Source organism: Humulus lupulus, chromosome 5, assembly GCF_963169125.1.
Source record: "Humulus lupulus chromosome 5, drHumLupu1.1, whole genome shotgun sequence".
Taxonomy (NCBI): Eukaryota; Viridiplantae; Streptophyta; class Magnoliopsida; order Rosales; family Cannabaceae; genus Humulus; species Humulus lupulus.
Window position 1 is genome coordinate 131071682 of NC_084797.1, and position 15550 is coordinate 131087231.

Genomic DNA, 15550 nt, shown 5'->3' on the forward strand with positions numbered 1-15550 from the left:
CAGCCTTTGTAGGCCTGGGGTTGGTGTTTTGTCAATCTTTCCTCTTCTTTCAAGCTTTCGAAGATGAAGCTAGGATAGCTTCAGTCTTAGCTGGATCAACAGCAGTAGCAGTAGTCTTCTTTGCTCCTCCCTTACTTGGTCCACCCATGATTGACTCGAAATTCTGAAGCTCGTTCATGAGCTGCATCAAACCATAGTTGAGTTTATTCATCACATTGCTGGTGGTGAACGCTAGGAAAGCTGGAGAGAGACTGTTGAGGATTAAGCCGAATTGAGTCTCCTCATCTATTATCGCTCCATGTAGTTCAGCTTCCTGAAAGTAGTTGGTGATCTTGATCAGGTGATCACGTACGTGCTGAGGCGGCGCCATCCATGCATTGGCATATTTCTTGGTGGCCTCAAAACGAGTATGCATAGAATTTTGCCCCGAACATGTCTTGGAGCTGATCCAGGATTTCGTAGGTCGTCTCAATATTCTCCATCTTTGTCTTGAGAGTATCAACCATACTTTTCAACACATAGTACCATTCCTTGTTATTAGTCGCCTGCCAATGCTCGTATTTATCTCTAGCAGTATTGGTAGCTCCTTCAGCTGGAACTTCTAGCAATTCCTCAGTCATGACAAACTTGGCATTAACACCAAACAACACTATGTTGATATTCTACTTCCATTTGAGGATTTTTTCTCCAGTGAGTTTCTCCATAGAAAGTTGAGAAAGGATGGGAGTAGACACAACCTTAATAATACTACATATTATCAATAAAATAGAAATCAATCACATTTTCTCAATAAAACTTCTATTCACTCAAAATTCAATAAATAGCACAACATATACCATAAATATTTAAGATATGGAAAAAATACCAAAATAATCATATCTCTATTTCTTTAGGTTTTTAACTAATCTATGATATTGTTGTCCTATTGGTGAGAGTAAAAAAAAATATCATTATTTAAAAAGAGTTGTAAACTCATTTAATAATGAACATCATTATTAACAACATACTATTAGATCAAAATAAGAAAACAAAAATTTTTATTTTATGAGCTAGACCCATGGTTTTGATAATCATAGATTTAGTCCTAGTAGTGACTGTAGGGGTGAGTCTATTAGAATTTGACCTATACTTATCTATCTTTCAAAATTGAATCATGTCAAAATAACTAATGAACACCTTCCATAGGGTGACAAATCGAAGCGTCTCGAGGCCTCATTAAGCTATTGACCTTGTTAAACTAACAGTGGAGATCGAATAAAATTCATAAAATAAGCTCATTATTTTATTAAAAATAGTATTTTTATTATTAATTTTTGAAAATTAATGACTATGGTTCTCCAAAAAAAATTAAAATTAAATTTTTAAAACCAAAGTCTTATAATTTTCTATTAATTCTAAAGTATCACATTGAAACAAATTCAATTAAATTAAAATTAATTTGTTGCTAATCAATATTTAGGTTTAACTATAATAATGAACCTATACAATTAAGTCCAATTTCAGCAAATGAATCTTAACTATTGAGCTTGTATGGAGGAGGGCTGGGTCTAGTATGTCGTTCCCACTACCAGAGCCCCCAAACATCCGTACAAGGTCTGAAAGACATGAATTTAAACATTCGTTTTATTAATTGTTATTAATTGATTAGGACCACTATAGTCATGCAAATCAAATGGGCCTTCACAAGTGGAATCACCCACAATAGAGGAATTTAAACTTTACATTTTCTAATGGGCCCAAATAAAACCTATCATTTTATGAAAGTTTTATTTAGCAAACAATCATATATCATTAAGAAACAAAAAAAAAAAATTTGGCTGAGTGCTGGTTCGTTTTCTCCCATGGCAAAGAAGAGGAAGCCAGTACGTAAGCCAACAATTCAGGTAGGAGAGCAAGTTAATCCACAAAATTTAGAAGAGAAGTCTCGAGATCTGGACTTGGACCATGATCGTGGGTTTGAAGATACAAAATGTGCTGCGAATAGTGAAGGACATGTGGATAATTTTGAGGAGATGGAACGTCAAATTGACGAGATTATTGGGTCGGAGGGTACAGGACCGCAGTGCTTTGCGACTGCACAGAGTAGAATGGAGGATTCGGGTCATTTGAAGGCCTCATGGGTAGATACAACTGGTGAGGACGACTTTCAAGCCTCAGCTCATAAACAATGGCAATCGTTCACAGCTAAAACCTTATCCGTCTCATATCAGAAGCTTGAGTTTACAGAACCAGAATTCAGGGAGGGTCGGAAATTTGCTAGGATTGATATTGAGGAGGTCAAGTTCCAATCTGCAAACTGGAACTTGGCTGTCATTTGTATGGTGCTAGGAGAAAATCCACCTATGGCAGTTTTTTAAGGATTCATAAAAAGGATTTGGGGTCATCTTGGGATATCTCAGATAGCAAGAATGACTATGGGTTTAATAGTGGTTAATTTCAATGATGAAGCAACAAGGGACCATGTTCTAGAGAATGGCATAATCCAGTTTGACAGGAAACCTGTAATTATTCGACCATGGACAACAGATCTGAGTGCTGTTCGTCTAGTTCGCTCTGTTCTACTTTGGATTCGTCTACAAGATCTGGGTCTTCAGTATTGGGGCAGTAAATGTCTTAGTGCCCTTGTTAGTATAATAGGCAAGCCAATAATGGTAGACAAATACACAAGAGAACGCTCACGTATTCAGTTCACTCGGGTGCTAGTTGAGATGGAAGTTACGGATAACCCTCCTACAAGTATTCAGTATATTAATGAACATGGTCAAATCATGGAGCAAGGAGTTGAATATGAATGGTTGCCAATTAAATGCAAGAACTGTACTGGTTTTGGTCATTCAATGACAGATTGTAGGAAGACTAAGAATGCTCAGTGGGTCATGAAGGAAACCAAGTTAAATAAGGATGAAAAAGCTCAGAGTTCAGCTGGTTTTAAAGCTGTAGAATCGAAGGGTACTGAGATTCATGTGGATACTGATAAGGTTGTAGATCAGACTAGTTCAGAAGAAGTCAAGACACAGACTGATAAGGGTGACCCTCTTTTACCAGATAAGGAGGTTTCAGCTGGGACTAGGGACATTAATCAGGCAAGCCATCTATGGCATACTCCGAAAAAGGTTGCTGCTCATTCAAAGGAGGGACAGGGATCTGGTAAAAATGCTAAGGTGACTGGGCAAACGAACAAGAGTTTGAACAAATTTATTGTGCTCCAAGAGGACCGGTTGAGTGGTAAGGTGACAATTCTCTTTCAATTTCTTCAAATGGATAGTAGTAATATAATGAGTTGGAATGTAAGAGGGCTTAATGGAATTAATAAACATGGCCCTATTAGTGATCTTTGTAAGAGGTACATAATAGGAGTTGGTGGCCTTTTAGAGACCAAGTTGTAGGGCAGCAAAATTAGTAGGTTTGTAGAGTTTTATTTTCCGAATTGGGATTACTATACTAGTCCAGAAATTGAAGGGCGTCTTTTGATTGTTTGGAGGAAGTCTTTTGTGAAGGTTACTATCTTAGAGGAATCAAATCAGTTTATTCATTGTTTGGTTAAGTTGATTGGTGTGCAGCAGAGTTTTGGAGTAACTTTTGTCTATGGAATGAATTCTATAGAAGGAAGGAGAAGCCTTTGGGAGGGGCTAAGAAGGCCTTTTCTTAAGGACACAGCTTGGATTTATCTAGGGGATTTCAATGCCCCTTTTACAGGCAAAGATAGATCGGGTGGGAAGCCAATTTCTGGCTTGTAGTTGGCTGATCCTAATAGGTGGCTTGCAGATTCTTATCTAGAGCATTTAAAAAGTGTTGGGTCTTATTTTACTTGGACTAATAATCAACATGGTGCAGCTAGAATCTATACTAAAATTGATCATGTTCTCATTAATGAGAAGTGGGTGGACTTATTTCCTCAAGCTACAGCTATGTTCAGTTGGGAAGCATTTTCTGATTCTTCAGGTTCAAGAGAAGCTGGGAATAAAGATGTTTCGATTCTTCAATTATTGGATAGAGCATCCAGATTTTCATATTCAGGTTTTAAGAAGTTGGAATCAGCCAATTAATGCAACAGGAATTCGGGCCATTTTCCTTAAAATGCTGAGATTGAAACACTGTCTGAAAGTATTTAACACAGATAAGATAGGTGACCTGAAGGTTAAATTCTATAAAGCTAAAGAGACCTTTCAAGTAGCTCGTTTACAAGCTCAAGCCTATCCCGATGTATTGGATTTTCAGGAAGCTGAAAAGGAAGTTGCTGAGGCTTATTCAGTCCAGGAAAGGTTCTATCAAAGCTTCTTAATTCAGAGGAGTAAGATCACATGGCTGAGACAAGGAGATTTAAATACTTCCTTTTTTTTATGCTTATTTAAAGAAGCGTAAAGCGGAGAATGGTATTGTCTATTTCATAGCTGAAGATGGAAAAATGGTGGATAATTTCTCAGATGTGGTCTCTCATTATGTGGGGCATTTTAGAGACTTTTTGGGCAGCTCTAGTTCGGCCTCAGGGAGTATTAATACTCAGATAGTAGAGATGGGACCTCAACTATCAGTTTTGCAGCAAATGAAACTCCTTAAACCTTTTTCTAGGAAGGAGATTAGGGAGGCTCTCTTCAGTATTCCTATAACCAAGTCTCCGGGTTCGGATGGGTTTGGTTCTGGATTTTTTATAGCAGTTTGGAATGACATTGGGGATGAGGTGTGCGAAGCAATTACCCACTGTTTTGAATCAGGTATTTTCCCTTCTGAGCTCCACGAAACAACCTTATCTTTGATTCCTAAGGTTGCCAATCCTTCAAGGGCTGTAGATTATAGACCCATCGCTTGTTTCTCAACATTATATAAGTGTATGTCGAAGCTGATTTGTAAGAGATTGGCCAATATTCTTCCTGATCTTATTCAACCTAATCAGCAAGCATTTGTCAAGGGTCGGTCTATTGCCCACAATATTATGATATTCCAAGATCTTATCAAAAACTATGGGAGAGCTACTACTTCATCGAGATGTGCTATCAAAATAGACCTCAGAAAGGCCTATGACATGGTTGATTGGGTCTTCCTTGAGAACCTGTTGAAAGCTTTGAAATTTCCTATGAAATTTATTGGTTGGGTCATGGCTTGTGTAAGGAATACATCTTATTTTCTCTTGATGAATGGTAGGATTCAGGGTAAATTTAAAGGAGGGAAAGGGCTGAGATAAGGAGACCCCATGTCACCTTTGTTGTTTGTCATTATTATGGAATATTTGACTAGGAGTTTGCAACAAGCTGCTCTTAATTCACCCTTTCGGTATTATCCAATGTGTAAAGGTCTCAAACTCATTAATCTTTGTTTTGCGGATGATTTATTGTTATTTTGTGAAGGATCTCTTGCTGCTATTAGAGTTGTCAAAGGGGTGCTTGATAGCTTTGCTACAGCCACCGGTCTTTCTATAAATTCAGATAAATTGCTGGTTTATTTTGGTGGAGTTTCTAGCACAGAAAGATCTAGAATTGCTCATGAGTTAAATCTGACAGAAGGATTATTTCCCCTTACTTATCTTGGGGTCCCTATGAGGCCTACAAAATGGAAGCATGAAGACTGTGAGGTTATTCTTCAGAAATTTCGCTTGAAAATTCAGAATTGGGCGAGTAGACACTTGTCTTTTGCTAGCCGGATTCAACTCATAAATTTAGTGTTACTTGGGCTTCGAAACTATTGGATGTCTATCTTTGTTTTGCCTCAAAGCATAGTTAAGGAAATTGAGAGGATATGTAGGGGCTTCCTGTGGGGTTCAGCTGGTCAGAGAAGTAAATTACACATTCCCTCTTGGCAGAAGGTTTGTCTTCCTAAAGCCTATGGAGGTTCGGGTTTCAGAGATGGAGCTACTTGGAACCGGGCTGTGTTAGCCAAATATGTTTGGGCCTTATCTACGAAACCTGATCTGCTTTGGGTAAAATGGATCCATTCCATTTATCTGAAAGGTGCTGACTTTTGGAACTATGTATTAATAGCAGGTTGTAGTTGGTATTGGCGAAAGCTATGTCATCTCCGGGATCATTTTAGGCCTGCTGATATGATTTCTGCTGGTGTGCAAGGGAGATTTAAATCCACAAGATTGTACAACAGTCTTTTGGTTCAGCAAAGGGATGAGTTCTACAGAACTATTTGGAGCAGAATCATTCTTCCAAATCACAGATTTATGCTCTGGCAAGTTGTAAATTCTCATCTGTTAACTAGGGATAACCTCAGTAGGATGCAAGTTCAGCTAGCCTCTGAGTTATGCAATGTCTGTGACAGAATGCAGGAAAGCCACTCCCATATATTCTTTGAATGTATCTTCTCTACTCAGCTGGTTAAATGTATATTTGATAGGTTGGGGTTTGATGCTTGGCCTCTAGACTATCACAACTGGTTGGTGTGGTTGGCAAGGGCCCGAAAAAGAGTTACAGCTGAAATAGTTAATTTAGTCTGTGCTGCTGTCATCTATAGCATTTGGATAAATAGGAATCAATGTTTTTATGAAGGCTATTCTTCCACAGTTTTGAAGCTAACTCAGGATATTAAGTATACTACTAAATATAGGCTAAATATAGTGTCTAAAAGACTTGTTTCAGTTAAGGATCAACTGTACATTCGGCATTTACAATGTAGATAATAGTCCTCAGGTCTGATATGTAGTTGTATGGGTTCCTATTGAGGGTGGAGTCGTTGACTCTCATTGGTTTTGATCAGTTGTAATGTTCATTTGTTCAATGAAGTCTATTTTCTTCTTGATAAAAAAAAAATATCATATATCATTAAAACATATGGGCCACTATATGCGGCTAAGCCCAATTGCATAAATACCACATATAGTGTAGCCAGAAATGTTATAATTTGATGGGCCTAATCATGTTACTATATGAGCAAATCTATGAATTTATGGAAAAATACCACAATTTGTTTCATTTGCAAAAATACAACAAATAATTTTATAGAATTTATCCAAAATTCGAATTAATTAAATTTTTGCAAAAATTAAGTCAATTAAATGAAATTTATCAACAATTAACAAATGTTAATTTTAATTTCATTTATTAACAATCAACATAGTTTAGGTCATTTTGAAAAATATTAAATTAATTAAAATATGATTTATCAACAATTAACCTAAAGTTAATTTAAATCTCATTTATTAACAAAAAAAAATTAATATTTTGTTAATTAGTTTGAAAAAAAGATTATATTTTTAAAATTAGTTTTAAATTTTAAAACATATATTAGTAACTGTTTTTCAAAATATATCTTGTGTTGTTACAACAATAGCAAATATCATAAAAAAAATATTAACAGTTATAACAAATCTAAAATATCTTAAAACAATTAAACAAGTTAAAATATCCATAAAAATATCTAGTCAACAAATGTTTAAATTTCAAATAATTTAAATATTAAAATCCATAGAATAATCAAATATTAATATTTTCAAATAAAAGATATAAACAATAACAAGTATTTAAAAAATAAATTTAATATCTGATAACTTATTTATAATATTTTAATATATGAAAAGAATAAAAATTAATTAGTTAATATATTTTTAAATTTGAATTTGAATCTTTGTAGAAAATATCTTATTTTAAAAAAAAAAAAATTAAATGATAGAATAAATCTGATATTTTTGGACTAACCCGCTAAAAATTCAAATATAAAAAAAAAATTATAACGTTGGCCGCAACCAGTGATTCTTGGTGCCCACGACCACATGACTGTTTTTGGCGATTTACACGCTCTGACCGCGACAAGGAGTTTATGGTGGCCGCGGCCATGGCCCAAAATATTATTTTCAAAAAAAAAAAAATTGTGTAATTTTTCAACCCGAAAATGTTTTCTAAATAATTTTTACAATGTTTTACACAAAATAAAGCATTTATAAAAAATTAATTGCATAGAAAACACAACAAAATAACCCAAATTTGTTAAGAATTTCCTAAAATTCAATATGCTTCATAAAAAACATGAAATCAATCAAATTACTCAATACATCAAATAATTCAATTTTTACCATGTTCATACACGATAATAAAGATTACCAAAAGCTCTGAGGCCAGTTGTTGAGAATATTTATACATACTCTTATATTTTTTCATGTAAATCATATATTAAACAAATTAATATAAGAAAATCTAGAACATATTTCTATAATTGAATTTAAACAGAGATAATGATAAGAACATTTACATTAAATGCATCGGAATGAATAAGTCATTCATTCAGTTTCTCTAACCCTTGTATCCTTTCTGTCGCAAGGTATCACCAATAAACTAAACCGATCTTCAAATTTCTTCACACCCTTCCATAATATCCTTAGAATCACCTAGACTAGAGTGGACAATTCTTAACACATGAGATAGATACAGAAAGAGAAGAATAGAAGAGAATACACAGGCTTAGAAAAATACTTTTGTTGTAGAGAGAGTCTAAAACCCTAAAGCATCAAAACTAGATCTTCTGATTATTTGTTTTCAACTCTCACTTAGCATTCCTTTTAAAGGCTCATGTCACTTATTTAATTAAAAAAACAATAAAATAATAGGTAATATAAGCTATTAGGTCAAAATTATCATGTGCTTTAGGCCTGTGAAGTTTACCATTTAATTACAAGCCCGTTGGACATAAAATCAAGGCCCGTATTATTTTCTATTGATTAATTAATTGAATAATTAAGTAAATCATTTATCAAATAAATTATTTATAATTTGAACCTTGATTTAAACTTATTTATTAATTTGGACAACAATTTATCTTAATTAATAAATCTACCCTAAAATCTGTTTTCTTCTCTAAATTGCATAACTCTATGAAACTATCCAAAATTGACCTTGTCAGCTTTGATAATTCTAATTGATAATTAAATCAATAAATATGGGCCTATAAAATCAAGCTTTAATAAGTTATCATAAATTTAACAGACAAATTTACTAACTTATTAATTCCTCGTGACTCCACTAAAGATTCAGAATTGCACTCTTTAATTCATAGAACGCTCTATAACCAATATAGATACGTTATGAGTAATTCATTGCTACAACCATACTTGTCACTCAATCCTCTATAGATGATCTACAATGAGATGAGACTAAAATACTGTTTTACCCCTCATTGTATTTTATCTTCAAAACACTTAGTTCCTTGTAAATGATATTTCAGTAACCTAATATTAATTTCTGAAAAGAGATCTCTATCATTTATCACCTCGAACCAAAGTAAAAGGAAACCACCGTTTTACTTCTTCATCAAAAGATATAGACGTTCATTTCTATGATTCACACTCCCACTCAATTATACTACCAAGTTCCCAAGATGTAAGTATGGGCTAGTCCGTAGGGTAAGCTGGTAACGAACAAGTCAAATAACTCAAATAATACAATAAGTTAGAATACTAACCACTTAGAATTAAGATTGAATTGACCTATGGTCAATGTTGACAGAGTTTTTTGCAAACTATAAATATATCAAGAAATAAGAGCTAGTAGGAAAGGATGGAAATAAACAAGAACAATGTTTTTTATGTGGTTGGGGTGTTAATGAGCCTTACTCCACGAGTCAATTGTATTGAGCTTTACAGAGTTTAGCAATAGAGGTTTTCAGCAAGTTCAACAACGTTTTTGCATGCATGAAAAGTCGGATTCTTGCTACAGTTCACTAATAGCCCTTGTTATCCCCAAAAAGTTTGTTCAATGACGTGAGAATCGGATAGACAAGTGGCAATGCATGGTCAGTAAATGACACATTAATAGTCAATAAATGTGTTATTTAAAGAAGTGAAAAGGTTGAGAATTGACCTTGGGAGTTGTGATATTACTGGTCAGGAAATAAATTTAGTCGATCAGTGATGTGCCATGCCCGACCAGTGGTGTGCCATGCCTGACCAGTGGTGTGCTTTGGTTGACCGGTGAGGTGTCTTGGCCGACCAGTCACTTCGGGGGATGGATTCGGTCGATCGACGGATCAGAATCTCAGAAGTTAACCATCTAGTGACTCTTCAATAAAGCCTCAGTAACAACTTCAACCCGAATTATTTGTAACTGCTGCGGGAATATCTCAGTTATCCCGAAGTAATAGCTATATTGCTGTAATTTGAATTTATTTATATTTTATTAATTAAAGTTGGTTGGAACAACCAAGGAACTCGTCAAACGGGATATTTCTCATGTACGATTCACGAGCCTATAAATAAAGGGCCCATGGCATCATTTAGGGGGATTTGAGATATGGGGATTGAAAGAAAACTCTCTAGTTTTGAGACTTTGGGACCATTACTTGGGGATTTCTGGGAGCATTTTATGAGAGTTTCGAGAGAAACACTGTATTTTCCTACTTATACTTGAGAAACTCAGTTCACCAAGGTTCATCTAATCTTAAGTATAGGTTAAATATATCACAACTTTAAGTGGAGTAGGCTATTACCAACAAATTGGGGTTGAACCACTATAAAAATTACACGTGTTATTTACTTTCTATTCAAGGTTTGTTGTCGTTTTTGCGTCTACTTGCAGTTGGCCAAAATCGTGGTCAACATTTTTGGTGCTTTCATTGAGAGCCTGAATAGAAGAAATACACTACTATCCTACCAATATGGCGACCAAGAATACCAATATGGCATCCAAGAAGCCATGTACATCAAAAGAGCCTACTAGATCAGAAGGTCCTTGACCTCAGAACCTTGAAACTGAACCCAGGGTCTTTCTAGAGGAGATAACTCCAGAAGTTGAACAACTCCAGGAAGCAATGGGGGCTTTCCAAGAGGAGATGATGCAATTCAATGCTCGACAGGAGCCTTTCGCTGAGAAAATGGCAAGGCAGAAGGCTGCATTTGAGCAGCAAAGACAGGAGATGGATGCCAAAAGTGAAGAGATCAGGCGAAGACAGGAGGAGGCCGACCGGCAGCATCGTGAGGCTGCACTTGCTCTAGAAGTGGCTACTCGTTGACCTAGGCCAATGCCTAAACCGCAGCACGAGGAGCAGCCACCTAGGGAGCAAGGAATAATAATGCTGGTCAGAGGACCGCTGGTAGAGCATATTGTCGGGGGCCAGACAGAAGTAGGAGTAATCCCCCTAGTCGGGAGGATGATGGGGTTCGCTCTGAAACTACCTCGACACAAAGGGAGAACTCTAGAACCCCTTCCAGGAGCCACCGATTATAAACATCTAGATTAGGGAGTCACCGACCAGGCGGTAAGAAGACTCCACCCAGGCATAATCAGACCAAGACTCCTCGGGATAATAAAACTTTGCTCTTTAAAGATGGATATGGTCGTGATGAGGTTGATAGTCATCACACCAATCGGTCAAAGGAGAAAGAGGGCAACAACCTGCAAGGAGGAAAAGACTGCCCGGGACGTACTGAAAAACCCCCCACTACATCCCAGCCAGTAGTGTAGTTGGAGAGAGCAAGTCCTGTAATGTCTTGCGTTTTCGGGTACTTTGAAACGACTCGGGTCAGGATTGTTTTCCCCGAGTTAAGAATATTATTTTAAATAATATTATATTTTGTTTGGAATTTATTTCCATGAGTTATTGCTAGCCAAATTATGAATTTTGTGTTTAAAAGTCAAGATAAGACTTTCGTTCTTGGACCGACACAAAAACCTTGATCGGGTAAAAATCTCAGAAAATAAAATGAAAAACTATGGAAAATATATTTTGGGCATAAAATACATTCATAAAAATGAAAGTTTGGTAAAAAATAATAAACTTAAGACAAAATGGAAATTTTAGGGCATTTTGTGTTAAATGCTTAATTTTGCCGAATTGGGGAATTTTATTCCATAAATGAACTTTAGGTTAAATTTTATTGTGATTAATTAAATTAAATGTGAGAGACATTTAATTTAATTATTATGTGTTAGGTTTTGTGTTTAAAACTTAATAAGGGTGAAAAAGGCTATAGGAAGTCAAATTGGATTTTTTCTTCTTAGGAAATATTTATTAACCTTTATATATATAAAAAAAATATGATTACATATATAAAAAAAAGGGGTGGCCAGCCATGTGGTATATTTTAATTGAGTGGACCAAATTTATTAAGTTTAATCCCATTTTAAATTTAGGGTAAATAGTCAAGTGGGTAGTAAAATACTTGAGTGTTTTAGGATAGTTTTTAGAGTTGTATAAATTCTTCTAACCCCCCAAAACCGACCCTATACTCTCACAAACACTCTCATCTTTTTTTTTTGAAAACTCTCTCAAGTTTTCTCTCCATCTTCAACCTCAAGAACACTAAGGAGGCTTTGAAGCATTAAGCTTTGGTCTAGGAAGGGTTTTTCCCTAATGTAAAGTTTCAATAAACTAGAATTTTGTAAAGTTTTAACCATAGATTGTTCATTAGCTAATTATCTATGTTGTTGGGGGGAGTTGGTTAAGGTTTTGAAATGGTTTTGAAGAGGCAAGGCTAATAGGAAGATCCAAACCTTAAGCAAGAACAACAAGAGGTTAAAAAATGTACTTTTTATGGTTGTTATTGTATGGTTTTTATTTTTAAGTATTATTTTGTATATTTAATGCTCAAAGTTTCTTGTTGGTGATATAATAAGGTTATGGTAGTTGTTTTATAATTTTTATGATGCTTGTGTGCTGATTTTTGAAAATAGGGACCAAAACCCCCAAGGGTTTTGTTGGAAACCTAAAACAAAATACATGTTTGAGCTGTGACTTCCAAGGGATCAAGCATCCACTGTATATTGATTTTATAAAATTTAATTTTACTGTGATTTTTTTGAGATTGATTACATAAAATTGAGCTTTTGAAACACTAAAAAATATTTAAAAGTGAGTGAGTTATGCTATTTCAAAGTTTAGATACAAAACTGTTTTTTTGTATTCTTAATTTCGGGACAAAGTTTGGACAGTCACTGTATAGGGAAAATAAACCCAGTTTTTTCTAAACTTTGGTGGACATATTATTGACATAACCTAGTATTGTACTGTAAAATTTGGTAAGAAAATACTGAACGGTTTGAAAGTTATTAAGTATCAAAGTTTGGAAAAAAAATAAGGACTTGAAAATAAGGTCATTTTTACCTCATTGTTGGAAAATAATTTCATCTATAAAAAATGCTCCTTTTGACCTAAGATTTTACAAAGACCTAAATGGCATACCAAAAATTGAATTGAGAAATTTTGGTAACAATTGGGTAAGTAAATTTCAAGTTATGAACTAACAAAGTATGTAGTTAAAAATGTGAAAAATAGGGTTTTCACACTTAGTATAAAAATGAGATTTTGGAACTTAAGGTAAAAAGTGAAAGTTTGCTTATTGCAAGATAAAAACTTGGTAAGTCTTGAAAACATATTTTGACCTAAAATACCACTTTGAGTTTAGTGTGAATTATTTATATTAAAGAACTTTTTTTATTCTTTTTAAAAACAAAAGAATTAATTTATTAATAAGTTAATAAATTAAAAGAGGGTTTAAAACCCTATATTTTGAGAAAATAATTAAGTAAATTATTCTTCTAGTAAGTAAACTTGATTAATTTATTTCGTAAAATTAACTAGTCAAGATGGGAAATTTTTAACGGTTTTCCTAATTAAGATAAATTAAGCTATTTTCATAAAACCATTTTTAGTATTTAAAACCTTAAGAAAAATAAAAGGAAAATTAAGAGTTATTTTCTTGAAAAAAAATAATTGAGGAATTTAAGTGGTATTTTTTGGATATAATACTGAGTAAAATCTTCTATATATTGAACCGACTTGTTGAAAGTATGGGTTAATATCATTACCTTTAAAGAATAAGATTTTTAGCAGATTGTGGGAAAATACTATTGTGATACATGAGCCTAGGTATCGAGACCATAGATAGGTCTCCCCGAGACTTAGGGTTTAGTCTCAAATATTTTTGTATGAATTTCCTTTATTGGTTTAAAACTAAATTAGGATAATTAATCCTTACAAATAATTTTTAAAATGACCAAACTGCCCAAAATAATAATAATGAATTATGAAGCGCCATAATTAATCTGAGTATACTTGGATAATTACAGTATTGGCTAAAGCATAACTGGACTATATATTGGAGGGTGAAATCCTGCTGAGAGCTAAGGGCTCCAAGTAAGTCAACTTATATTGTGTGGCTACAACATGAAACGACTATTGTATTGTATGTTAGTATAGAGACACATGCACATATATACACTGTCGTAGAAAGTTTGCATAGAGACGTTAGTCTAGTAGGTGCTGATTCAGAAAATATGAACGGTAGATATCCATCATATTCTAGACGGCTGATCCCTTTCACACTACTTGATTTTATTATGTTTGGTTCATTACTGCGATGAGTAGCCAAGAGGTGAGGATTCCTGGTTTAAACCTAGGGGTGCCAAAATTAATGGGACCTAGGGGCCTTCATGCTTACTTAACCAGTGAACGGTTAGAACCCGAGCAAGTGCTCTGATAAGTTATTCCTGGATAGCAGCCGTGAATATTGGCCATTCAGTGAGAGTGCCTAGAGATACTAGGGGTTGCCAAGTTTGAGTGAGGCTGAACACCCTAGGGGCAGCTGCTCACCAGCACCACTGATTAACATAGAAGTCTCTATAAACCCGTGTAACTTCGATTACACTCTTGGATAAGTGTGATGCCCTAGGTAACTTGATGGTTACCCTTGTGAGGGATTTACTCTCGGATAAGTAGCGATGCCCTAGGTAACATGATAATTACCCTTGATGAGGATATTTATTGGCTAGATCTTAATGTTGAGACTCGGTTCTCCCTTACAGATTAGCATTTATGTTGGAGGGTTTGTTATGCCCAAATTGTTGGAAGTTGTCGAGCGTTGGACTCAAATTATATTGTGATATATTATATCTGCTTGCTCTGGGATTTTCTGAGTGCAGGGATTTGTTTTTTGATAAGAAATAGTTGTGATATAATATATCTACTTGCTTTGGGATTTTCTGAGTGCGGGAATTTATCTGTTTATATGAAATAATTTGTCATTGGTTATCAGGCATGAACATAAGTTTGTCAGGACACTTTTGCGTTCTTGAAATTGATTGTGTAGGGTCTGGATGGATCCGAAACCCTGATTCTTTGCATGCTATTGTTTTAAAGTTGAACTCACTAAGTGTTTTCGCTTACCTAGTTGTTTCCTGTTGTAGGTAAGAACAAGGACAAGACAGAGTAGTGAGCGCTAGAGTCTACCTTGCAAATGTACATGTGGACCGACCTTCTGGGAAGACATTTTGTATTTGGAAATGTTCTGTAATTTTCCTAAACTAGGCTCACTCTACTCTTTACAAAATATGTTTGTAATTAAATGTTAAGTATGGCCATACGACTTTTTAATTTTTTTTTATATGAGTTTTTGAGACATTTTGTTGAATGAAAACATTTATATTTCTGCATTATCGAGTCTTGAAAATCTGGGTTGTTAAAAGTCTCACCCAGTAAGCCTTCTGAAAAGTCTAATAGCACAGTGTTTGATCGGTTAGGAGGACACATTTCCCGGAAGGATCTAAGGGACGTTAGCAGCGACAAGAGGAGGGCCGTCCCAGTTGAAGGGCAAGATCTGAACTGCCCAGCCAGTCAAGTAGAAATACTTGAC

At 34.8% G+C, this 15550-nt stretch overlaps 2 protein-coding genes across 2 annotated transcripts; both read left to right on the forward strand.

Annotated features, from left to right (window-relative positions):
* Positions 1–2414: 2414 nt before the first annotated feature.
* LOC133779474 (uncharacterized) lies at positions 2415–5179 on the forward strand. Its single transcript, XM_062219433.1, has 5 exons — positions 2415–3343; positions 3446–3696; positions 3835–4017; positions 4118–4251; positions 4355–5179. Exons 1-5 carry the CDS (start codon positions 2415–2417, stop codon positions 5177–5179), a joined length of 2322 nt encoding a protein of 773 aa, XP_062075417.1.
* A 36-nt stretch (positions 5180–5215) lies between these two features.
* On the forward strand, positions 5216–6616 carry LOC133779475 (uncharacterized). The gene has a single exon (XM_062219434.1). It carries the CDS (start codon positions 5216–5218, stop codon positions 6614–6616), a length of 1401 nt encoding a protein of 466 aa, XP_062075418.1.
* The last annotated feature ends 8934 nt before the right edge of the window (positions 6617–15550 follow it).